Source organism: Diadema setosum, chromosome 14, assembly GCF_964275005.1.
Source record: "Diadema setosum chromosome 14, eeDiaSeto1, whole genome shotgun sequence".
Lineage (NCBI taxonomy): Eukaryota > Metazoa > Echinodermata > Echinoidea > Diadematoida > Diadematidae > Diadema > Diadema setosum.
The window spans coordinates 11,714,284-11,741,700 of NC_092698.1; the positions used below are offsets into that span (position 1 = coordinate 11,714,284).

Below are 27,417 nucleotides of genomic sequence, written 5' to 3' on the forward strand. Positions count from 1 at the left end.
CCCCAAATTCATGCCCTCTTAAAAAAGTATAGCAATTCATGCAATTAAACCTTTTTCTAGGGAAGTGAACATTCAATACATTTGTGACAAACATGTCATTTTGATATTTTGCCAATTATGTCAAACTGTCATCACACATTGTCAAAAATGTACTATAGACCTATTAGGGGATCATGCATTATGGTGGAGGCATACCAGTCGCAATCTAGTTGGTTTCAAATCCAACCAAATTAGGGAATCCTTCTAAATCTCCTTCAGACCTAGAAGTTACAGAGCTGAGCTTAGCACTTTCAGTAAAATATATTGGTGACTGCAGTTTGTATGTCCATGACTGATCCAGAGGCCGGAGGGGGGGGGGGGGGGGGGGGATGGTCAGATTGGTTTATTTTCCCGTTTTCATCTTCCCCTTTAAATGGCATGATCAAATTTTCACCAAACCTTTTTTACTTTTGGTAGGTATAATCTCTAGGATAATAGAATACGTACATGTGTTTGTATAAGTGTGCACCAGGGCATGTTTTATTCTGACATATAAAAGGGATGGCTCCCACAGATAGACATATTTTAAAACAAGACTTGCTGGATAAATCCTTTAAAATTTGATTGATACAAGATGGCACATTCCAGGTAAATACAAGTCCACAATCAACAGTGATGCTTTCTTTCCCTTTCCAATCAGGGCAGAGACTCTCCTGGACCAGTACCGCAAGAAGTCCACCCTTTATAGGAGTAATGTGCTGCTGGTGCAACTTGGAGATGACTTCCGCTATGACAAGCCTGAGGAATGGGACAACCAGTATAAGAATTATATCAAACTCTTTGACTACATGAACAGTCGCAAGGATTGGAATGTGCAGGTAATCTTTCTTACCTAGGTTGTCCTGCTTTTTCTTTCTCTCCCTCACTTTTTCTTCTCTTTGATGCTGCTAGAGGATCACTGAGGGCATACCTATATGCAAAATCTGAAGAAGATTCCATTCAATAATGTAGCTGGTGGAGTAAACTCACCTGTACTTTCCAAAATTTACAGTGTACCTCCTTGCCACCTATAAAGGTCAGAACAATGAGAGCTATGTCACCAGTATTGATAACACCAATAAATTTTCTTATGGCATCTCTCCATGATAAAAGCCTGCAAAGAAATGTGGCTGGTAGTGTGCACACATGATATATGATGGAAACAAATGGAGCAGTATAACCAAAAAAAACCCATTCGCACAACTCCTTATTCCAAATTTGAATACTGTGTAAGTGGAATCCTGATATAATGAGATCGTTGGTTGCAGATGTTTTTTCTCCTATAGGACTGATTCTAGTATCCAAATAGGTTTGAAAAGTACACTGTATGTCGACACACTTTCGTAAAATTTGGTTACATGCATTGTGTAATATGATAACGCCATGTTGATGAACAGAAAAAACAGGAAATGCGATGAGAAACTGCTAGATATTTCTCGCATTAAAGGCATAATTTACCATTTGCAGATGAAACAAAAACCCAGCATTAGTGCTTTAAAATAGTTCTAAAATGTGAGTTAGGGATAGAAACAACCACTGTAAAAATTTGAATAGGTAAAATCAATGTTAAATATTGTTAAATATACAAAATGTGAACAATAGTTATAATAAAAATGTTTCCAGATTAAACCGTCTACAGTTACGGTTTATTGAGAAAAATATAGATATCTCCTTACATTTTCTGCTGTATCGCGAAAATTTTATATGATGGGATGTTCTGTGGTACAAAAGACCAACACATATGCATGAAATATCATATCTTGAAAATTTTTTTTTTTAAATCACTGTTCCCAAAGGTAAATAGGGCCTTTAATTGTATCCCCTCGCATGTATGCCGAAGGATACTTTGGATTCAGCAGTGTTACGCCACCGCCGTCTCCGCCACCATGTCACATCATATTGATAATGACTGGCGGGGGAGGGAACATACCAAATGTTCCACACGAAGGGTTTTCGTCTCGGGACATATAACCTCCCGAAATAGCATTTCAAATCCTGAGGATGGAACGTTTGGTACATGTTCCCGACAACAAAAGTCATCATCTGTTATATTATATGGGTTAGTCAAATCTGCTTTTTCACTTTGTATGGAATAGGCAAATTTGTTACTGATTGCGTGAAAAATATGATTGTTCAATCATTTGGTATCGTTTGTCATTTGTTATGTGAAAATGTTTTCCCATAGGAGAACATTACAAACATGTTCTGCCCATGGGCAAACATAACCAATGTGCCTCCATCACGTGACTGTGTTTAGCCAATCACTAACCAGTATTTGACTAACCCATATAATATTGTTGTTTGTGCTCTAGCGGCCACAAAACTTGACGGATTTCTTTGAAATTTTGTACCTATAACTTTCGGTGATGCTGCCCTCATGTTCCATCTTTCATAGGGTAAAATGCCACATTTTTGTGCATGGTTTGTGTGCACTCTAGAGGTCACATTTGTTAACAGATTCTGTTCAAATTTTGTATTTAGGTTTATCGTGATGTAATATACGAGACTATAGATTTTTGATGTGCTGACCCCAGTGTTCTGTCTTTTGTAGAGTCAAGGGTAATGTTGGTGGGTGGTTTGTGTGCGCTCTATAGGCTACATTTTTCTACGGATTTTGTTCAAATTTGGTATGAAGGTCTACCGTGATATAATCTATAAGGCTTGAGATTTTGGGTCTGATGCCCCCAGTGTTCTGTATTTTATAGTGTCAAAGGTCATATTGTTGGGGATAGTTTGTTTGCACTCTATAGGCTACATTTCTTGATGGATTTTGTTAAAATTTGGCATGAAGGTTTACCATGATATGAGTTACAAGTCAAAAGATTTTGGATGTGCCACCCCCAGTGTTCCATCTTTTTCGGGTCACGGGTCATGTTGTTGGTGGATGGTTTGTGTGCGCTCTTATAGGCTACATTTTCTGATGGATTTTGTTCAAATTTGGTATGAAGGTCTACTATGATATAATCTACAAGGCCATAGATTTTGGGACTGCTGCCCCCAGTGTTCTGTATTTTATAGGGTCAAAGGTCATCTTGTTGGGAATGGTTTGTGTGAGCTCTATAGGCTACATTTCTTGATGGATTTTGTTAAAATTTGTTATGAAGGTCTACTATGATATAATCTACATTTTGAAAGATTTTGGATGTGCCACTGCCAGTGTTCTGTCTTTTATAGGGTCAAAGGTCATATTGTTGATAGATGGTTTGTTTGCGCTCTGTAGGCTACATTTGATAACGGATTTGTTCAAATTTTGTAGGGAGGTTTGTCATGTTGTAATCTACAAGCCTATAGATTTTGGATGTGCTGCCCCCAGTGTTCCATCTTTTATAGGGTGAAAGGTCATGTTGGTGGATGGTTTGTGTGCGCTCTATTGGCTACATGTCTTGACAGATTTTTGTGCAAATTTGGAATGAAGGTCAACCATGATATAGTCTACAAGCCTATAGATTTTGGATGTGCTGCCCCCAGTTTTCCGTCTTTTATGTGGTCAAAGGTCATATTGTTGGTAGATGGTTGGTGTGCGCTCTATGGGCTACATTTCTTCACAGATTTTGTTCAAATTAGGTATGAAGGCCTAGCTACCATGATATGAGCTAAAAGTCGAAAGATTTTGGATGTGCCTCCCCAAGTGTTCCATTTTTTATAGGGTCCAAGGTCATATTTGCTGATGGATGGTTTGTGTGCGCTCTATAGGCTACATGTCTTGACAGATTTTGTTCAAATTTGGTACGAAGCTCTGCCATGATATAATCTATAAGTCTTTTGATTTTAGAAGTGCTACCCCCAGTGTTCCTTCTTTTATGTGGTAAAAAAATTACACTTTTTACAATGCAACGCCAGACGCAGAGTATTGTTTGAGCAACTGTGTGACTGAGGCATTAGCGGCTATCCTGTAGCCACTCTGCATGTAGGTGACATATCTTCAGATAATACTTTTGAATTTTGTATACAGATGCATTATACTCTAAACTATATACATAAATATTGTTTTTTGAAGCTGCGCTTAGTCTTCACAATATTAACCTTTATGTTTGAAGGAGAGGGAATCTTTGTCCCTTGTTCAAAGGTGAAGATAAGCAAAAGCTGCTAGTGCCGGGGGATACAATCGCTTTGCGCGGCAATGGAGTGTGACATTTCTAGTTATACATGTAGTAGTAATAAAATGTATATAATTATTATCAATGCTTGTTGTCAATGGTTTAGAAATTATGTACATGGGACCTCTTTTTTGTTATTCATGTTGATCGATCTTCACTTTTGAGAAGAGAAAGATTAAGAAAAATTAAGGCTACAAGGGGAACGCTATCAACACTTCGTTAGCATACCAGTGTGTAACACGTGTGGATGAGAGCTGTGACTAAAAATCTCTGAAGTATCCTTTTATTCTATTTCTATGACAAATTATTGTCCCCACCGAACGAGTTCGAGCAGGGGACTATGAAACGGGCTCCGTACGTGTGTGTGTCCGTGCATCCGTCCGTCTGTCCGTGTGTGATCAAAATGTTCAATTTGCTACTTCTCTGTCATTTATGAGACAATTTTGATTCTGTTTGCTTTATATGATAGCACTCCATGGGAGCTTTGAAACTTCTACACAGAATTTCAGTTGTGACCTTTGACCTTGACCTTTGACCTATATTGTACATTTTGCTACAAAATGCTACTCCTTCGCCATTTCTAACCCGATTTCGATTCCATTTGCTTTATGTGATGGCACTAGGTGAGGGCTTCCAAACTTCTACACAGAATTTTGACCTTTGACCTTGATTTTTGACGTATATTGTACATTGGCTACAAAATACTACTCCTTCGCCATTTCTACCCTGATTTCGATTCTGTTTACTTTACGTGATGGCTCTAGGTGAGGGCTTCAAAACTTCTACACAGAATTTTGACCTTTGACTTCTTTGCCCTTTGACCTTGATTTTTGACCTATATTGTACATTGGCTACAAAATGCTACTACTTCGCCATATCTAACCCGATTTCGATTCCGTTTGCTTTATGTGATGGCACTAGGTGAGGGCTTCCAAACTTCTACTCAGAATTTTGACCTTTGACTTCTTTGACCTTTAACCTTGATTTTTGACCTATATTGTACATTTTGCTACAAAATGCTACTCCTTCGCCATTTCTAAGCCAATTTCGATTCCGTTTGCTTTATGTGATGGCACTAGGTGACGGCTTCCAAACTTCTACACAGAATTTCGACCTTTGACTTCTTTGACCTTTGACCGTGATTTTTGACGTATATTGTACATTGGCTACAAAATGCTACTCCTTCGCCATTTCTACCCTGATTTCGATTCCGTTTACTTTATGTGATGGCTCTAGGTGAGGGCTTCAAAACTTCTAGACAGAATTTTGACCTTTGACTTCTTTGACCTTGATTTATAGACCTGTATTGTACATTTTGCTACAAAATGGTACTCCTTCGCCATTTCTAACCCGATTTCGATTCCGTTTGCTTTATGTGATGACACTAGATTAGGGCTTCAAAACTTCTACACAGAATTTTGACCTTTGACTTCTTTGCCCTTTGACCTTGATTTTTTACCTATATTGTACGTTGGCTACAAAATGCTACTCCTTCGCCATTTCTAACCCGATTTTGATTCTGTTTGCTTTATGTGATGGCACTAGGTGAGGGCTTCAAAACTTCTACACAGAATTTTGACCTTTGACTTCTTTGACCTTTGACCTTGATTTCTGACCTATATTGTACATTTTGCTACAAAATGCTACTCCTTCGCCATTTCTAACCTGATTTCGATTCCATTTGCTTTATGTGATGGCACTAGGTAAGGGCTTCAAAACTGCTGCACAGAATTTTGACCTTTGACCTTGATTTTTGACTTATATTGTACCTTGGCTACACAATGCTACTCCTTCGCCATTTCTAACCCGATTTCGATTCTGTTTGCTTTATGTGATGGCACAAGGTGAGGGCTTTAAAACTTCTACACAGAATTTTGACCTTTGACTTCTTTGACCTTTGACCTTGATTTTTTACCTATATTGTACATTTTGCTTCAAAATGCTACTTCCGGCGGGGACATAGATTACGCACCACGTAATTTCTACTTTTCCTTGTTGATACTAATCCGCTATTATAGTGAAAATCTACATCATAATTTATCCTTTCATTTTTTATTTCCTTCAAGGAAAACTTGCCCAACTTCCTATATTTAAACAAGAATGAATTGAAGGATGCCATGTACAGAAACAAAAACAGTTGACTGTTGATCGCAAAACTGACTGAGGTCATAGATTGTATACAGTTGAGTTAATTTTGATGTCAGCACACTATCTCGTCATATTTTAATTTTGACAAATAATTCAATTTCTCTCATAATCAAAAGATGCATAAATAAAAGGGGTATGAAATGGAGCAGTTAATGTTTGTGAAGGTAGTGAATTTTAGTATATTTTTGCTTTCATCAGTGTTCGGTAACAGTTGCAATAAACTTGATGCAGTTGTCATTGTTGCATATAGTTTCTTTTATAGCAAAGAAATTTTGAACATGTTCAAAATTTCTGACAGAAACCTATTTGATTTGCTATGTTTGCAACAGTTCCGATGAGTGGCTTGTTTTACTTTGTTTCATTATACAGGGGATTATCCCATCTAACACATACAAATGTAGAAAGTTGATGAGTAAAGTCCTATTGCAAAATATCATTAACCAAAACTTCATGGTATTGCAAGTGATTTTTATGATGATTGTTGATATAAAGTGCATATAGTGAGTGTTTGAACTTCTTAAATTTCCAGATGTTCCAATACTTGAATATAAGATGAAACCAAATTTGTTGGCTAAGATTTATTTCTGGCTACTTGTTTGTCCATTTGTCCCTTTGTTCATATTTTTTCTGCTTCTCGAATCAAATTAAAATAAATTACATAGTTTTGACAAATATTTTTAAAATGACAAAGGAGCGATACAAAAGTGCAGTTTACTCTACATGCATAACAAAATCATCATAAAACATTTATGGTTGCATGAAAATGCAGAAAAGGCAGTACATTCGCTTCAAAAAGGAAGCAGGAGAACATCAGTCCATTTTAAGAATTCATACAAAAAAATACAGTGAAACCCCGTTATAACGAGTTCGGTTATAACGAGGAACCGCTTTTAACGAGGTGATCGCGTCGGTCCCGTTTTCCTTTGCATGCAAACCTATGGCAGAACGAATCGGTTATAACGAGTTCGGTTATAACGAGATTCCGGTTATAACGAGGACAATTTCAGTGCATCATGATAAAGAAAAAACATAAACAATTTGATCGGATATAACGAGGTTCCGTTTCTTGACTAAATTGTCGCTTTCAAACACGCGACAAACCAAACATTGAAAACCGAATTCACGCTATCCACGTCTTTTTCCTGTTTTGCAGAGAACCGTTCCTTCCATTTTTTCTTCTAAACCACGCAATAAAACACCAGAATGCCTTCCGATGTTCCTACTGAATTATTAAACATAGTCATTCGATTTTCTTTTTCGCGAGATATGCGTGCGTGACGAGGCGAAAAAAAAAAGAAAGATAACGCATTCAAAAACTTTTCATGTAGGGACACTTTTGGCAAAAATGGACAATTAGAATGCATGTGCAACTCATCACTATATCCTTTCCGTTTTTAGTTCCGAATTCCAGTTCTTTTGCTGGTTAGCAAATATGAGTGTGTATGATTAAAGCCGAAATAATTAATGAAATCATCGCGATCCCGCCGAGTGACAGTAGCGTAAAATTACTAAAAATTTTTAAATAACGCATGTTCACCTACTTAATCGGTGTTCAGAAAAAGAAACAAACGCATTTATTTAGTATTTAGTATTTATCTGATAATTTAAATATGAGTGTGTATGATTGCAGCCGAAATAACTGGTGAAATCATCGCAATCTCGCCGGGTGGCCGTAGCGTAAAATATTCTTGAGTAACTTAATCGGTGTTGGGAAATAGAAACAAACGCATTTAACAGTTCAAGAATGGAATCGATGTACAAATCGCGAAGAGATTTTCGGAAGAAAATAAAGAACGCATTTTTAATACATTGTATAAAATTATAGCCGAAATGATTCATGAAATTATCGCATTCCCGCTGGGCACTAACATTGTAAAATACCTCGCAAGTTTAACGGTAAACAACGCATGTATGTTACCCTGAAATCATCGCGATCTCGCCAGGTGAAAGTAGCGTAAAAAAGTTGAATGACGTATGTTAACCTAAATCAGAAAAAGAAACCAACGCATTTATTAGTTTGAATAGATCTGGGTTTGTTCATTATTACAATTTTAACACTGCACTTCACAAAGAAGATTTTTCTTTCTTTCAGAAAGGTCTACCAGGTAAAGATTTGCGTAAAAAGGATCACGGCCTTCCACATTCAATCCTGTCGCATATTTTTCAAGAACAGATGTACAAAACGCGAACAGATTTTTTGGGAAGAAAATAAAGAACGCATTTTTAATCCCTTCGGGCGCAACGATCTATTACGTTGTACAAGATAACAGCCGAAATGATTCATTAAATCATCGCATTCCCGCTGGGCACTATAAGCGTAAAAATACCTCGCAAGTTACGGTAAACAAGGCCTGTATGTTACTCTAAGTGCGCTGGTGTTTAGAAAAACTTCACAAACAAGAATGTATTACAATTAAGATTTAACTCATTTCAGCCCCTACTTTTTCGTCTAATTCACAAATAATTTCCCTTTATTCTCTCAATAATAATGATCCATAATTGTGCAATAACAACGCAAAGGATGTCCTTAGGTTTCATTTATGGGTATATGATGTCGTGCTTATGTTTTTCTTTGTTTTTGATGCATACGGATATAACGAGGTACCGGTTATAACGAGGTAATATCGCCGGTCCCACGGACCTCGTTATAACGGGGTTTCACTGTATATCTGTTGACATTATGATTCAATTCTCCAACAAGTGGCACATGTCTTCCAGAGTTGGCTCAACTCTCCTGAAGACATGGCTCAACTTTCACACTGCGAGAGTGTTGGGCCACATGACATTTTTTTCTTCTTTTTTTTTTACAAGGAAAAGTTTTTTAATCAGGCAATGATCTAGAATAAATTTTCATAGGTACAAGACAACTTTATAGTTGTACTGCAATATTGTAACAAACACTTGTTGTAGGCAAAGATTGAATAGGAAATATCTCCAAAAATTGAAAGAGTGGCTCAACTTTCCTGCATCTCCCCATGCTTACAAGCATCATGTTTCAGAAATCTGGACGTGTAAGATATTTTTGCAAGGGGTTGAACAGATTTACTTGTTACATGTATCTCTATTCAACTCTTCATGTGCCACGTTCGCATGTCCGACTCAGTCGACGGTGTGCCAACTTCGCATATTCTGCTCAACAAACAAAGCCGCCAAAACCGATCGATAAATCACTAATCACTGCTAATCCGGTGGCACAATGAAAGCGTTTCTCGTGCTTTTGTTCCTCTCATATACGGCTTGCATTCTGTGTGGTGATTGACTATCAAGCGGTGTTCCCAACTAGATTTGCTCGAACATTCTAAGTTTTTGTCACGGTTTTATGTGCAAAAGTCATGCCTTTACAGTAATGTAGCAACTGGTCATTCAAAAGAAAAATTTGAAATAGATTCGTCATACAATTTATATCGAAACAAAGCTTGGCATTCCTCTTTAACTTTGCCTACTATTATGCCCATCTTAGCAGAAATTTGTAGAAGTTATACAAATTGGAAAAACAGAATTCTTTCTCAAAGCATAACTACCTTCCTCTCTCAAAATAACGTGGCACACAGGGGGTTTCCACCATGGCACATAAAGAGTTAAAGGGGCATAGTCCCGGTAGTGTAGAGGGCGCTGTTGATGATACTGCCGATCACCGTTAGCATTGATACGAAGATTACCAAAGTTGAGCTGTCATCAAGAGTAAAGTGCATAGGTGTTGCTAAGTAACGTTGCCTTCGTTGTCTTCTCGGCGCATTGCGCAGTCTGTAGTAATGCCAGGGTGCGTGCATATGTGCTTGTTATTATGACATCACAAAAGAAGTTTCCTAACGCTGTCATCCCCCTCAGCCAAATCATGAGCCGAACTGTGATCAGACCACTGACTACAGTGGATCGGACTTCTTCGCACTCGGGGAAGTGGGCCAAAGCGTAAGCGCTTAAGACGAGTCAATAGCGTAGGTCTCTATAGGAAACTTGCGCAGTGCGCCCGTGTACGCATTTGACTAAAACACCAGGACCATGCACCTTTAAGAGAAAACATTAAGTTGTAGCTCTCACCTTTGAGACAATGTACAGTGTATTTCTGCTTTTCAAGGCAATATTTTCACAAATTTTGCAATTACATGTATCAGTCATCTGGCAAAATTTAGAAATATAAAGCACTGCAATTATGTAGCATGAACAGTCTTTTATTTTGTTTTAGAGGTAAGTTATAAGAAGATGTTCAGGGGCAAAGGTTTTGAGGCATTCAACACCTGAGGGTTATGGCCACTTTTGTGGCTTATTGTACATAAGGTTTTACATGGAACGCAATTGTCATATCAACAGGTTTTCAAATCTACATATACGTGTATGTTGGTCTCTTTGTATCTTTCTTTCAACCCTGTCAGGCTCAGTTTGGGACCCTGAGTGACTATTTTGCTGCTCTTTGGGACCAGACACATACTACAGCAGGCCAACAACCAGAGGGCTTCCCAAGCCTAAGTGGGGACTTCTTTACCTACACAGATAGGGATGACCATTACTGGTCTGGCTACTTCACCACCAGACCTTTCTACAAGAACATGGACAGAGTGTTAGAGGCATATCTCAGGTAAAGCAAAAATTCAGATGTTACCCATGCATTTTTATCACGTTTAGAGCAATCCATTGTTCGCCATCCAATAAACCTCACAGAGCCACTGTTTAATTTTGTGAACAGCAATTGCTAAAAAGATGTGCAGTCACTGTGGCACTGTAAGTTGCAGGTGCAGTGTTTTCACCTTTGATGCCCTGAAAGAAAAAAAAAATGTACCTAGGAAATATGTACATAACCTCTGCTTTAAAGGATAGCATTACATATGATTTACTTGTATTTCTCTTGCATCACACAGCCCACTAAATGACCAAACACACATTTGTCAATAAACAACATATTTTGAAAGAGGAGATTGTTAGCTACAAAATACAAATTATGTGATAAATCATTTAAATTTAATGTTCCTAACCTACCAAAATAAATTATGGAAAATCAAACGTGTAGGAATACTATTTTTATAAAAGGTTAGAAAGTTAAGGTCTGTTAAAAGGGCACTAAGTCAACTGTTGTCATACCGCCACCCACACATAGGCCCCGTTGCAAGAAAGTTGCAATCAATTGCAAATAATTGCTAATTTTGAAACAACCATTCTGATTGGCTCAGGGTCTGCCCTATTAAGAAGACATGCATGCAACAATGATTTTGATTGGCCAGTGACAATCAGTTGCAAGTTGCGTTTAAACGCAAAGTTTCTAGCAACGGGGCCATAGTGTGTATGGGGGTATATAGGAATCACTCTGAGGTCGGGTAGCCGGTCCGACCGTCCGTTGCAAAATCTTGTGGATCGAACTTCTCTCTCATTTTTTGAGCAATTGATCCCAAATTTTGCATGTGTGACCACCATCAAAGGTAGATGTGCAAGACATCTTTTTCGTTGGTGTTACATAATGTGTTACTATGGCAGTCGCAAATTTTCATAAAATCTTATAAAATGTTGTGGTTTAAACTACTTTTTCTGTTTTACAGAAAGTCAGTTGAAATTTGGCATATACAATCAATGTAATGTGCAGTTGTGCATGACGCCTTTTTGTGGGTGTCAATAAATCTGTTGCAATGGCAACAGAAGTTTGTCTTCTGGGCTCCAGGGCTTCTTGTCGGCTCAAGCTGGAAATTTGTCTTGTTGCCTCTTGACAACCTGTTTAGGGTAGCCACATCATTCAAAGAAACTAGCCATTTCATGTGATTTCTGTTAGAAGTCTTCATCATCACTGCAGAGACGGCGGGGTCTAGTGAGTTGGGAGAACGGTATTGAACATTTGCAGCTGGGTGGGTGAGATGATGAGTAGTTCAGATAGCAATACCCGTTGTGGGCTTGTAGTGTTTGCCTGTTTTTATCCGATCTCCTTCTAGGCTGAGCTTAATGTCCAGGAATGCAATCCAGTCTGCAGAAATTTCATGCGTGAATCGCAGTGAGTTATGGAAGTTTGGGAAGTGGTCAATCAACTCATTCAATTGTTCGAGGATACAGGATGCAACTCCAACGTAGTCGTCAATATACCTCTTTAGAAGAAGTGGTTTAGGGCCTTGGAAACTCCTGAGAATTTCCTCGTCGATGAGGCCTACAAAAATGCAGGGGTGTGAAGGGCCCACCTTAGTTCCTGTGGCAACTCCCTCCTTCTGATAGTGGAAATTTGTATTGAACTGGAAGGAGGAAAGTCTCAGCACTAGCTCTGCAAGGTGCAGGATGGTAGTGTCATCTGGACAGTTGGGAGACAGGAACTTCTGCAAGAAATACTTGATTGTCCGTAGGCCCTCATCTAGAGGGATATTAGTATAGAGAGAAGAAACATCCATGGTAAACAGATATTTTGGGGCCTTGTGCGTGCTGAGAGCTCAATAGCTTCAAAGATATGGAGGGTGTCCAAAGTGTCCCTCGCGTATGTTTCCAGGTTTGCAATGAGAGGGGAGAATATGCTATCTAGGTACTGACTTATGACCTCTCTCGGGCATCCTACCGGAGAAACTATCGGTCTGCTGGGATTACCTTCTTTGCGGATTTTAGTAAGAAGGTAGAATGTTGAAATGCCTTTGATCGATCAGGTTGAAAACATCGGAACTTCCAGGAGCACACCATTTCAACCTGCCTGGGCACACCATCAATCACCTCAAGATCTGTGTGATGATGACCTGCCATGGTGGCACAAACAAAATCCTTAAAGTACACGAGGAACAGCTTATCCATCACCTTGGATGCATGCAACCCAGTGGACTGATTGTTTTTTTTTTTCCATTCTTTCCCCATTAAGGAATAATTCGTCTGGTCCCTCTTTTTGTTCTCCTCCCTTTCTCTGCCTCTGTGTATTTTTATTGTTATCTTCATTCCTATGTTCTCTTTTTCTCTCTCTCCCCTCTTCTGCGATCTTCACCATCTTGCATTGTGATGTGTTTTCCCCTGCTTTCTGAGTGTGTGTTGTTGTTTTTTTTTTTACATCTTCCTGTATTTTTCCTGCCTTTTTTCAGTATTCTTTGTGATGTCCTATATTGTGGGCTACTTGTGTATGTGCACATTTTATTATGGACGTGCTACAACTGACGATGCATCTTATATATTGATTTATACCATCTTCAAAATAAAGCTTGCCATTGACTTGACAAAGCCCTATGGGCGAAAATTCATTAAAAAGTTTTTCACTGGGTTTCCTTGATTATTATTGTTCTAAACTAATATTTTTGTTGATTCCGAGCAAAAACCTTTTGCTATTTTATACATGTATATATATATATATATATATATATATATATATATATATATATATGTCACTGACGGGACAAATAGGTGTCCACGCGGTATTTAAGTAAATACAAAAGAAATATGAATATTAAAGTGGGAGAACAATTTTCTAAATCCGTTGTTCAAAGAAGAAGACTGGGGGAGCAAGAACGACGCATTATTAGCAAGTCTTTTAAATTGAATATTAAATGTATTATTTTTTTTTTTTGAAATTCTGAATAACAATTACAAAATAATATATTTTGTAATACAAGAATACAAAGAATGAAATTAAAATTTAAACTTAAAACAACGCAACACTGTGTTCAAGGTAGAGAGCTAAACCATCTCCATCGCGATCCAGGTTGTGTACATCAGAAGAAACAAACTGATACAACAATAGTTTAGCGAATATCTCATCATATTACAAGAGACAGATCCACGTGATAATAACAACGAAAGTAACAACTATTCTGTTAATGATAATGATAACAATTGTAATAAGAAGAATACACGATAAGATGATCATGATAATGAGAGAGGAAATAAGAAGATGAAGTAAAAGAGAAGAAGAAGTAGAAGAAGACGAAGAAGAAAAAGAGGGAGAAGAAGATAGCGATGAAGTAAAATAATACTTTCACTTATTTTAACAAAAGAAATCAATAATAATATGGATGACATTAATTATTACAATGAAACACATTATGGTACAACTTGTATTACTTCAACGAATACATTCATACGAAAATTATTATTGACCTGCATGAAATACATTTTCATTTGAACTCTAAAAACGTAATAGTGTGTCGATAATAAGATACATCTAACAAGAAATGAGGAAATACACCAATAAAAGCAAAGACCTGCAAAACCTCTAACATCAGCTGACAAACTATTGGCGACCTATGCAAAACAAGGGTACAAATATTCATAAAAAACATATTAGATATAAGCCTCGCCAACGTAGTATTGTATTAAGAATATTTACAATTTACAAAGATTATAACTACCGTTAAAACAGGAGACAGACAACAAAGTCCTTCTGGAAAGCTCCGTGATGGCGAGAGTATGCCTCAGCCACCTGTAAAACATATTTATTTCATTATTACTTATTGTTAAGTAGATGACATGCAAATAATGCAATGTAAACAAAAGGAATTTCACTACGCAACATATACTAATTAGATCATTGTTAACATAATAATAACAATAATATTGTTGACGTCATAATAACACCATTATTTCGTCATATTCCCATCCAGGGTAGCAAGCAGGGGTACGCGCATGCACCTACAAGGATGCGCACATCAAGAAAGCGCTACCCCGCGCGTGCCCCAAAAGTAAGCCACATAGCATATTTGGACACCGGCACACCGCACACGAAAATGGCAAAATTCACAAGTTTTTTATTCTTTGCGTTAGATAAATCTACATTTACAGCAATTCAATCTTTCGCACTGACAATACAACATCAATTAAATCATATCATCAGAAAGGTAGGAAAGATCTGAACAAGATGCACTTATTCAAAGAATGTCAACGAAATTCTTTATCTTAAATTAACCGGCACACATTTAACCTTGTAAATGAATTCATTACGGCTAGAATTCGACAAAGTGTAATTTATCAATGTTCAATGACTCTCCTTTACTTCGGCATCAGAGTGCCTAATAAATTTCAATAAAATTACTTCAAATAACTCTGTAAATAATCAATATTTGCATACATTGTCACATAATGAATAAAATGATATTTAACATTTGTTCAAACTTACCGATATTAACTGTGGTTAAATGTGGTTTAATTATCCAAAAACAAACGAGAGTGCGGGGTGTCCGGTAATGTTGAACTCGGATAAGCTGGATGGGTGAAAGCGTTCTTTTGTTATGATTTCTTCTATGACAACAACAACAATTGCGCATGCGCATTACACAGAAATAAACAGTAGTAAAGGGGGCATATGTGTTGAAATAGTATTTTGTATCATAACACTTATATATATATATATATATATATATATATATATATATATATACCTTTTATCTACATGTATATCTTTTTCGTTTATTTTAAAGCTGGAGCATTCTGCAGTAGGTCAAGAATTTATTCATTTATTTTTTTTATTTATCTACGTATTGCATATCGCAAAATTTCTGTTCTAAATTTCTGTTGTGTTTTCACATACATTTTCACAAATCTTATAGGCAGAAAATGGGATAGACAAAGTTTAACAAAATCATGGGTCTGCAAAAACTTGTTAAAGCACTGCTTAAACCTAATTCTGTGCTTCCAAACTTTGCATTTAGATGCAAAAGGATAAATCTATCAGAAAATGTCATAACCCTTAATCAGTCACACTTCAACTTTTTGTGCAACTTTTCAGTTTTACAATGTAGACTTAACATAAGGTTGCAATTCTGACGTTTTCAGTTTCGGTTTTATGTGTTTTGATTATGTGGGCTATTAAGTAAACTTAAGGCTGTAATGTGGGGAACATTAATTTAAATGACAAGATGTACAACTATATCACATACAAAGACAAAAAATACAGTAAATGAGTCACATTTGCTGTCAAAAGAAAGACCATAAAGATTATGTATGTTAGTGTATGTCCCTCTCTGTGTGAGTTGACAATACAATAGAAGAAAGTGCTCTTTGTGTAAAGCACTTACATTTGTGCCTAGGTTCTGTACAATTGAAACATTAATTGACCTGATTTCTGTTCCAAGTCTTTTCAACACATTAGTGCAAAGTGTAAAGCAGTTATTAGTGTGGGTCAGTATGTAACATTAGAAAAAAAAAAAAGAGAATGGTGAAACACCCCAAACATGACGAAACAAGTGTTTCTCTTTCTTGAGACATGCATGATCTTGAAGTGTATGTGATCTGATGTGAAGGCACTTGGTATAAGATGTATATTTCCCTTTTTTTGTGTGTGTTTGCTTTGTCTTATAGGGCGGCCGAGATACTATATACCTATGCCACTGCTCAGTCAAAACAGAATGGCATTACAAGCTTCCCCTCAGAGAATATGGTGGCAATGTTGACAAATGCCAGACGGCAGCTTGGATTGTTTCAACATCATGATGGCATCACCGGGACAGCCAAGGACCATGTCGTTGTAGATTATGGGAACAGGTTAGATATCATTGAAATTCATGAAATTCTTCCGTTGAGATGTTTTTCATTTCAACTGATTGACAGTCAGTTGCAAGATTAGATATTATCAGATATCATGTCACCATTGCAATGAAAAAAGACATAATTTGAATATATTTGACTTGTATGTATATAAATATATAATGCTATTTCCAGCCATAAGCAATGATAAGGGGAAATGCAGAATAAATGATAGTTTGGGGGAATTTTGATTTAAAAAAAAATAATATTCATAAAAAATGCAAATATTGCCTTTTTGAAAATTTACGTTTAAATATTGGCTCAATGAAGCATTACATTGATAAGAGCACAAAATGCACCTTATACATTAAATTCTGTATGTTTATGAGAAAATAAAACTTTTTATGAGAAAAAAGCAGATATACCTATATTCCCCCATGACTCATTTTTTAGGTACATCCAAGATATACACCCATTTTTTTTTTTTTTTGTATCGGTGACAATCTCTCCTTAATTGTGTTGATGGCTTAGTCCTCAATCCACACACACTACGTCATCTGTGTCCTACTGTGGAACAGTGCTTAGGCCCAAGATCACTGATAAGGCATTGAAAAACAGAAGTCAAAACCTTAAGGGGAATCAAAAATTTCCCCTTTGGAGCAACTTCCCTTGAGATGCCTCATTTTCAAATGTATATTCGCCCAATGGACCATTCATACATATATATAATATATATATATATATATATATATATATATATATATATATACAGTCAAACCTGCCTTAGCGGCCACCTGTCTATAGCGGCCACTGAAAAATTGCCCAAGATAAAAGCCCTGTTAGAGACCCTGCGTATAGCAGCCACCGGTCTAACGCGGCCAGCAGCCACAAATTTTGTTTCCTGCGGTAGATTTTAACCTGTCTATAACAGTCACTTTTTTGGTCTCCCTTGGATGGCCGCTATAGACAAGTTTGACTGTATATAGATATCTTACTGTATACGCGATATATTTCGCGAATCGGGACTTCCCGACAATTTCGCGAGTAGTTAAATTCGCGATCTTGGAGTCGTGTACTGAACGGAGAAACAGGAAACGCGTATGTCACATTCAAATCGGCACTAGAGTCAATATTTTCGCGTGTTTTTTAATTTCGCGAATAGCAGCTGGCTCGCGAAATTCGCGAAAATAAAAACCTCGCGAAATATTTGGCGTATACAGTATACAGTAAAAAATGCAAATATTGCCTTTTTGAAAATTTACGTTTAAATATTGGCTCTATGAAGCATTACATTGATAAGAGCACAAAATGCACCTTATATATTAAATTCTGTATGTTTATGAGAAAATAAAACTTTTCTATATATATATATCTCTATATTATAATCGCGTAAGGATTGGCCCCATCCCTTCCCATGCTTTATTTTGTGCGGCTATCTCCTCCGAAGCCGCCGGCTCCAGGCCCCCGAGACCGGTGCTGTCGGCAGCGGGAGGGTCTCTTCTATTTCCCGTTCGGGTTTCATCCGCGCTCCTCCTCCGTGTCGACGTCGAGAGCGGTACAAAAAACAAAGACAAACAAAAGACAAACAACAACATGCAGCGTTTGAGCGCTGGACTCCCGCTTCAGTGGCGAAAGCTCTATCATCGTTCTTCCGGACACACACACATGCACACGATGTATATGGGTTATATACAGCTCGCGCCAGCTCGCAGGCTCAGGTCGCACACACAGAACTCTATACAATCTGTGGTAGCACAGTGAGCATTCTCGCTCGCCCAGCTGATCGTTCGCGGAGACATGACACACTGTCAGGAGAGAAATTTATCTTTGATTTTGCCAGTGAAGTGAAATCGAATTTGTTTGAATATTTAGAGCTTTAAAGTTGTCCTAGAAAGCCACTAGGTCAAACTGCAAGAGACTGACTGTCTGGAAATTTACATTAAAGGAGACAAAGTAAAAGTAAAAGAATAAACGGGCATAGCAACAGCATGTCTAGATCAGTTGAATTCAGACAGGGCAGTCACATGAAATGAGATAAAGCAAAAGTTAAAGAAATAGCATGGCAACAGCATGCCCGGTTTGTAATATTATGTATTAACTCAGACTATAGAAATTGAGCAAATAGAGGTGTTATGTAATAGCTCCCATCCAGGTGGTGGCTAGGAATGTTCTTGAGCTCAGTCGAGACTCAGCTATGTCAGTGTCACTAGGGTGCTGGCTGTAGTATTATTATCCACAGGTTCATGAGTAGAGATGTTATGTAACAGCAGTCTAGACGATGGCTAGACATATTGTGTACAGTTTCAATAGGGCAATATTTAAGCATGATGATTGGATGATTTCTTTAGTGTAGGAAAGGCATGAAAAGACAAGTGTATGTGAGTGTAAGGGACTTAAGTGTTAATCTCTATGGCTAGGAGAGGTAATAAAAAGCTGATGAATGTAGGGGATCGGGGAGAAACACTTTAATCAGACATCCAGCATAGATCTCCGCTTAGGCAGCAGTCGTTCTTCTGGGGGTTTTCCACGTCGGTGAGATGCGAGCTCCAGCTGCCGATAAAACTGAACTCGGACAAATTTTATCCGAATTTTGGTACGGAGCTCAGGTCATCCAAGATAACCTAAGTTATGTATTTGTGATTTGTTTCCGACTATCTTTTATGCCCAATGTATTGTTATATGCTGTGAACGAGAAAGCTACAAAGATTTGAAAGATTAAACTTGAACATAACTGCATGCAAACAGTTTGAATTTCCGTTCTTTTGGTGTCAGAGTAGCAGAGAGAAAAAAAAAGTCACTCACGTGACACACACACACTATGGGTACCGGGTATGGGCAATATAACGAAGGAAACGTGCACACACCAATGGTCTATGCGCGCCAACTTTATTCAGATCTGGTTACTATTGCAGTGCGCACTGGTGCGTGCTGATTTATTGAAATTAATATTTCAGTTTTGGGGCATTTTTTGTGATGGGATAGAATTTTCTCTGGAGTTCTTAGGACCTGCACTCACACTTCTCACATTTGAATTTTAGGGGAGAGATTCCCTTTGATATGGGCTCAATGAAGCATTGAATTGACAAGAGCACAAAATGCATCTTATATCACTAAATAAATTCTGTATGTTTATGAGAAAGTACAACTTTTTTTTGAGAAAAAGCAAATATACCTGCATTCCCCCAATGACCCATTTTCTATGCACATCCAAATATATATACCGTTTTTTTCTTCTTTTTTTTGCATCACTGACAATCTCCTTTAAATTGTATTGATGGTACAGTCCTAAATCTACACACATACTGTGGAGTAGTCCTTAGACCCCAGATCACTGATAAAGCGTTGAAAAACATTGTCAAAACCTTACGGGGAATCAAGAATTTCCCCTTTGGAGTGAATTCCCCTTAAGATACCTTGTTTTCAGAGGTATATTCGCCCTATGGACCATTTTATACATATATATATATATATATCTCTTATATATTTATGTCTCACAAAACATTACCATTATCAATCTACCGGTACTTGGATCTCATTGAATCTCATTAGTAGATCCAGCTGAGGCAGCGGCTGGTCATTATTCATAACTCTCTGCCCCAAAAAGGAATATGCACATAAATGGTTGAAGAATTGGTCTACTGGGTAATCAAGCTTGGGTCTGCCTAAACTCCTATGAAGTCTCTGTGGCGGAACGGTTAAGGCATTAGTGTTCCATCAGGGTTCTCGCCAGGAATTTCCTCACGCTTGTCGGCATGTATGCGCGCTGTTCTGGGGAAGCCTTCGCTAATGGTCAATACAACACAGATAAATCGCCGCTAAAATGCCACTAAATGCGACATTCTCACGGAGATGTAATGAACGTTGTGAGGGGCATATTCTCACAGAAACAATGCAGAAACTCCATACCTTATGTTAGCGGCAGTTCCTAAATAATACCGGTAAATGAAAGAGAAGTAGGTGCCGATGGTGGAGGTTCCGATTTCTTTTTTTTTTTTTTTTTTTTCCTGTTTCACTGTTGCAATAATTAGCCGCCTCTGCATCGCAACAACGCGCGCCGTGTTGCGTTCTCGCCGTCTGCTCGACCACGTGATAGGCCTATTGCATGCAGATGCGCGAGAAGCGATCGAGAACTTTCGGGACATCGTTGCACTTTCCTTTCTGGGTATACTGCGGTAGTTTGGCCGTGGCATCAAAGAGATATCCTACAATTTTAAATGTAATGATGGTCATTATTCCGAAGGTTTGTTTAATCATAAAATGAAACGATTCATTACTGAGTACTTCGAAGGTTTGTAATCGAAAACAACAACAACACCAAAGGTCGGTACTACAGATGAATGTTCAAAATAAAACTGATTTCGTTCGAAGATTAACGAGCATTTTTTCTTTATTATTTTCCGATCAACGAACCTTCAGAAAGGAATCTATCATCTATCGTCGTTATTGTTTGAGAATAAAAAACCTTCAGAATAAGAAAACACCGTTTTGGGGCCGTTGTTGTATTCCGAAATTATACTTGCAGAACATTCGAAATAACAACTGATTTCGTTTGGATATAAACGAATATTTTCTCCTTTATAATTTTTCTATTAACGATCATTCAGAATTAAGAATGTAGAGTATTATTTTGCCATTATTCTGTCGGAGTAACAAACCCTGAGGGTAAGAAAACTATAACCGTTTTCATTTCTTCTTTATCGTTTTCCGATTAACGATCGTTCAGAATTAAGAATCTAAAGTATTATCGTTATTCTTTCGCAGTAACGAACCTTTAGAGTAAAAGAAAACTAACAATTTTGGGGCCGTCGTTTTATTCTGAAATTTCACTGACGGAAACGTTCGAAATAACAAAACTCAAGTGATTTCGTTGTGAAATGAACGGACATTTTTTAAAATCATTTTTGGATTAACGAACCTTCAGAATAAGGAATATAGCATTGTTTTATCATTAATCTGTCGGAGTAACGAACCCTAAGAGTAAGAAAAGTGCAACTGTTTTTTGGGGCAGTTGTTTTATTCCAAATTTCACTGGCAAAACGTTCGAAATGACGCACTGATTTCGTTTTGAAATTTACGGACATTTTTCTTTATTCAATTTTCGGTTAACGAACCTTCAGAATAAAGAATCTACAATTTATTATTTCATCATTACTACTTCTGTCGGAATAACAGACCCTTATAGAGTACGAAAACACGCTGTTTTGTGCCGTCGTTTTATTCCGAAATTTCACTGACAGAAACGTTCGAAATAACAAAACTGATTTCGTTGTGAAATGAACGGACATTTTTTCTTAATCATTTTTTTTTTTTTGATTAACGAACCTTGAGAAGAAGGAATCTAGCATTATTTTTTCATTAATCTGTCGGAGTAACGAACCCTCAGAGTAAGAAAACTGCAACTGTTTGGGGGCAGTCGTTTTATTCCAAAATTTCACTGGCAAAACGTTTGAAATGACGCACTGATTTCGTTTTGAAATTTACGGACATTTTTCTTTATTCAATTTTCGGTTAACGAACCTTCAGAATAAAGAATCTACAATTTATTATTTCATCATAACTACTTCTGTCGGAATAACAGACCCTTAGAGTACGAAAACACGCTGTTTTGTGCCGTCGTTTTATTCCGAAATTTCACTGGCAGAACGTTCGAAATAACAAAACTGATTCCGTCGTGAAATGAACGGACATTTTTTCTTAATCATTTTTGGATTAACGAACCTTCAGAATAAAGAATCTAGCATCATTTTATCATTAATCTGTCGGAGTAACGAAAAAAAAATGAACCTTGGTGGCGATAACTGATGCTGGTGTAGAGAAAAACAAAGACAGCTCGCTCAAAAGATGCTTCCTTCTTTCAGTTTATTTTCTCCCCAGTCATTCTTATCGTTCTCCTCCCATGAACCCCTGCCATGCACGGACGATGAACAAAACAAAATGTTACCGACGCTGCAATAAAAAAAAAAAAGAAAAAAAAAAGAAAGAAACACGTCCTCGAAGCAAATTATCTACACTTTTCAAGTTGAAAAAATTGATGTTCGTAATGAAGAATTAAAAAAAAAGCACGACCTCAAGCAGTGGGGAAACTTGATATCATGGCTTGTGGAAATTTCCACAAAATTTCCACGAAAGCCAGGTGTCAGGTAAAGAATGTCGCGCGTACTGCCACCTTGCTTCAGTAGTCGTAAACAGCGTGTACGTAGCATGTAAACCAACTGGGAAAATTGATGAATGATCAGCCATTTATTTTCTGCCCATGAAGGCCCCCTAACCCACCTTTTAACAAACCAACCCAGAAGCACGTGGAGCATTACGTACGTTGAACTTGAAAGACCATCATGACAGAATTACTATAAATTTCGGCCCGGAGAAGGAAAATGAAATATTCACGAATGACGTTTACAAATCCATGGAAGTTGAAGAGGCTAAAATGGAACGAATGGCTTTTTAGATTAAAAAAAAAAAAATGATAATAACCCACTGAAACTACCAAAACCTAAATAACAATTTGCATTTGCTTACTCCATCGCACGTTCTTTTTTCTTTTCTTTTTTTTAAACGAAAAATGGAGTTAATTTTCTCTCTGCGGCAATGCTTTGAACGCATCTAATTTTGCATCATTGCCGATGGCCAGCTTCCTAAAGAATTGATACGAATCCTTTCAAATATACGAAACAAAGTCTAAAAATCCTGGATCCTGGCGGTGAATTTCGGTGGTATTATAAATCCTGCTCACTATCAAAATTTAATCAATAATCATCTGTTCCTTGCGCTATTTTACCAACCAACTGTAACTGTTCCTGAAAATTTCATCCTAATCTGTTCCCAAATTTTGACTTATTTTGCGAATAGAGAGACAGACAGGCAGACAAGCTAACAAACAAACCAAAGCAGCCAAAGGCAAAAAAAAAAAAAAAAAATACAACCTTTGGCGGAGGGGGGCATGTATTTCATATCGTTTGTTTTTGCGTAACCCGACAACAAGCGTGACAACAAGCGAGCACGTGTCAGCCTTCCTCAGCCTCCTGCACTCTCCGACCCTCTCTTCCAAATTCCGTCCTCTCTCTCCCTCTCATCACAATACACTGTACCGTTGTACACGCAGGCAGCTGTAAGTGGCCGGCTGGGTGCTTGTGCATATGTGTGTGTGGATCCCAAATCAGAGCGCATGCGAGTGAGCAAGTGTGTGATGTGGTGTGTATCAGCTAGTACGTCGCTCTGTTGAGCCGCGTTGTTGTGATCGGTGCGGTGACTACTGCGAAGATGCGCTTGTATATAAAGTATGTAAACTGCTGCTGCTTTCAACATCTAGCTTCTTTTCTCGCCAGATAATAAAGACTGAAAAAGGCGAGAAATTGGTCCGAACTTAGCTCGTCAAGCAAGTTACCCTTGTCTGCAAGTTCACGCGTGGTGTTACCCTTGTCGGCAAGTTTTACCCTTGTCGGCAATTGCTTCTTCAAACCGCACGCTTGTCGGGGCCGACAAGGGTGATATACGCTGGCGAGATCCCTGTTCCATGCAAAAGACCTAGTTTCGATTCCTGGCTGAGACCAATTTTTCAACTCTTGCTCTTTTTTCAAAAAAGGAAGAACAGTAAGAGAAATAATCATCCAAAGTTATGCACCATTTTCTCTGTTGTCATATCTGACATACATGTATCCAGTGGCGTAACTACGGGGGGGGGGGGGGGCATGGGGGGCACGTGCCCCCCCCCCCCAATCCGCTGGTAAAAAAAAAAGAAAAAAAAAACTACCAAAATGGTAATTCAAGGGTTAGTAAACTGCTTTTGAAATCGACATGAAAGGGTGATCAAGCAAAAAGATATTTTTCTAAGATTTCTTTTAACCATACAGGGTTCACGAAACCTTATTATACTCCTTTATCAGGAGGATGGGTCTATGAACAAAAAACTGTAGGATGGCAGCCGATTGCATGAAACAGGTAGACATGACCTCTTTCATTCAAATTCAAAAGGAATAGAAAGAATAAAATTGTCAAAAAACTGTTATTGACACTTTATTGATAGGCTAAAAATAATTTGCATTAAGTCATATTTAATGCATAAAATTAGGGTTATGAAAATGTGCACTTATATGGAAATTTTATTAAGATCTTGCAACTACGAATGTAGTGTTTTGAACATATGAATATGCATGAAGTAAGGAGACCTATGCTTTCCTCCCTCATTCTGTTTTTATTTTTCCAGTGGCAATTCAAGACGGGTAATTAAAAATGCAGAGCTCATCAACGGCGAATTGTTCATGTTGTCAAGTTCAATTACGTCATCAATCAATATGGCGACGTACACATATGCGGGCACCCTGAATACATGTATTGTGTAGATTTCTGTGTGTGCGATCTGAAACTGCGAGCTGTATAACCCGTGTACATCGTGTGCGCGTGTGTGTCTGTCCATGTAAGATGATCAAGAGCTTTCGCTGCACCCCATTATCCCTTTGAAGCAGGAGTCCCGCGAACTTGCTTCATTTTTCTTTTGTGCCGCTCTCGACGTCGACACAGAGGAGGAGCATGGACGAAACCCGGTCGAAGGCATAGAAGAGACCCTCCCGCTGCCGACGGCACTGGTCTCGGGGGCCCAGAGCCGACGGCTTCTGTGGAAATAGCCGCACAAAAAACGGTGCAAAACCTATGGCAGACCCCCCACGTCGCCTTAGAACATTACAATTGGAGAGGTGACGTCAGCTCTTATTCCAATTGTTTGTATGTGATTCTAACCAATATTACCATATTATGAAAACATGAAATTCCATTGCTCTAATTTTTATAGAACTGCAATTATTGTCTTTATCTGATTTACTCTATTTGTTACAAGCAGCTTGAACAAAGATGTGGAATAGCACTTCAGATATTATCCATAAATATGCCCAGTTCATTTTTACTCGCTGAGATTAAATGTTGCATTCTTCACCGGCAGTACCACAGTCATGTTTTCTTGAAATCACCACACAATTATTGCATATACATGTACCCAAGTGTTCTTGGCAGATTATATCACCTGTTTGCCTATTTGCAATTTTTGGATGAAGTCTTCTACTGTTTTTATGATTATGTTTCCCATTAAATCTGGCACAGGATTGGAATTTTTCCACCAGCTGATACCTCATAAAGCACATTTCGGGTTTATGAAAACAAGTGCAACTAAAATACAGACATGTAGACTGTGTAATCTTCAGTTACCTGTCAGTAATCACTCACTGCCATGCACAAATTTCAATGATTACATGTACCTTGTGTATCTTCTTGATGGTAGGATGTTGACAGCTCTGAACGAGATGGGTAAAGTGATCATGGCAGGAATTCACTACATGCTGACTCCAGACAAAAGCAGTTACGAACCCCAGGCATCCTACTTTGATGTGGTGAGAAATTATGGTCTCATAATAGTCCTGAATTTTTATGCCTCCGCCACGAAGTGTCACCAGAGGCATTATGTTTTCGAGTTATCTACACTGTATGCAATGCCTGGAGGATTTTTCTTGAAACTCGGTGTATACATGTATTACCAAATAGAAATTCTCTTGGAAAGTTTTGGCTAACAGATCAAAGGTTAAAGGTAAAGTGAAAAGGCTACATTTTACTTCTTCCTCAATATCTTGAAGTGGCTCAAGGTATCATTATGAGACTTTGTACATATCTGTGCATGTACTGCATGTCAGTGATTCCCTAGGTAATTTCAGGGTCAGGGGTCAAAGTTCAAGGGTCAAAGGCCAGGTTAAAATGCTTAAATTTTACTATTTTATGCTGAAATTACACTTTTTCTCCATACTTTGGAAATTAGCCAATGCAGAGAGAGTTAAAGGTCAAGTGACAATTGTCAAATCCCCTAATACCTGCTCTCTTAGATAATATAACCATTGATCCAATTAAACCTACTTCAAGAAAAGTGAACAACCACCACATTTGTGACAAATATGTCATTTCAATTTTTTTGCCAGTTATGTGAAACTGTCATCACGCTTTGTCAAGCCATACTATAGACTTATTGGGAGAACCATGCATTGTGGCTTAGGCATACCAGTTGCCATAGTGACATTTGTAGTTGTTCTTTGCATTAGGAAGATAAGGAAGTTTGTAGGAAATTGAGACCTCTATAATCAGCTCATTTTATAAACTCACCTGAGCCAAGGATTCAAGCTGGCTATTGGCTGTCTGTGGCATTCATTTTGTGTGAGTGTGTGTGTGTGCATTATCTGTTGTTTGTTGTCTCTAAAGTTTTTAAATTTTCATTTCTTTCCTTCAGGGATGCCACTTTTCCAACTTCAGTCGGAATTCTGACTTCTTCCGTCATTTCTTGCAATTCTGACTTTTTCTTTTTTCTGCAATCAGAAAAAGTTGGAAATCTTTATCTTTCTGTCTCTCTCTCTCTTTCTCTGTCTTCCAGTCATTGTTTTTTTTTTTCCTTGTCTCTCCAGCATCTGCATGAGGATCTTTTGTTAATTTCTCATATAATGTATGGGAATACTGTTGCATGTATATGTGCGCACACATCTGGCAAGCTTGTGTTACAAAGCCTAAACAGCACCCACCAACAGATGGGCTAATAAGACGGTCATGTATCAGCTGCGAGGAGCTAGCTTCGGGTATAGACTGCACTGAGCATTCCGATCCCTGACTGTGGCCATCTAGCTGCTAGCTAGCCATGTGATGACTTGGATTGTACGTACAATGAATATTTCCCCAGGTGTACACGGTACAACTGCCTTGGATATTTTTAGTGGAGTTTTCTTTTTATATATTGGACTTTTTC

At 37.9% G+C, this 27,417-nt stretch overlaps 1 protein-coding gene across 2 annotated transcripts in view; it reads left to right on the forward strand.

Moving 5' to 3' along the window:
* Positions 1-27,417, forward strand: part of LOC140238356 (alpha-mannosidase 2x-like) — a 158,656-nt gene that overhangs the window by 56,698 nt on the left and 74,541 nt on the right. For both annotated transcript variants that reach the window (XM_072318289.1, XM_072318290.1), the window contains exons 8-11: positions 680-857; positions 10,634-10,836; positions 16,488-16,670; positions 25,921-26,029. In XM_072318289.1, coding sequence (XP_072174390.1) covers positions 680-857; positions 10,634-10,836; positions 16,488-16,670; positions 25,921-26,029 — 673 coding nt within the window. The remainder of the gene's footprint in view (positions 1-679; positions 858-10,633; positions 10,837-16,487; positions 16,671-25,920; positions 26,030-27,417) is intronic.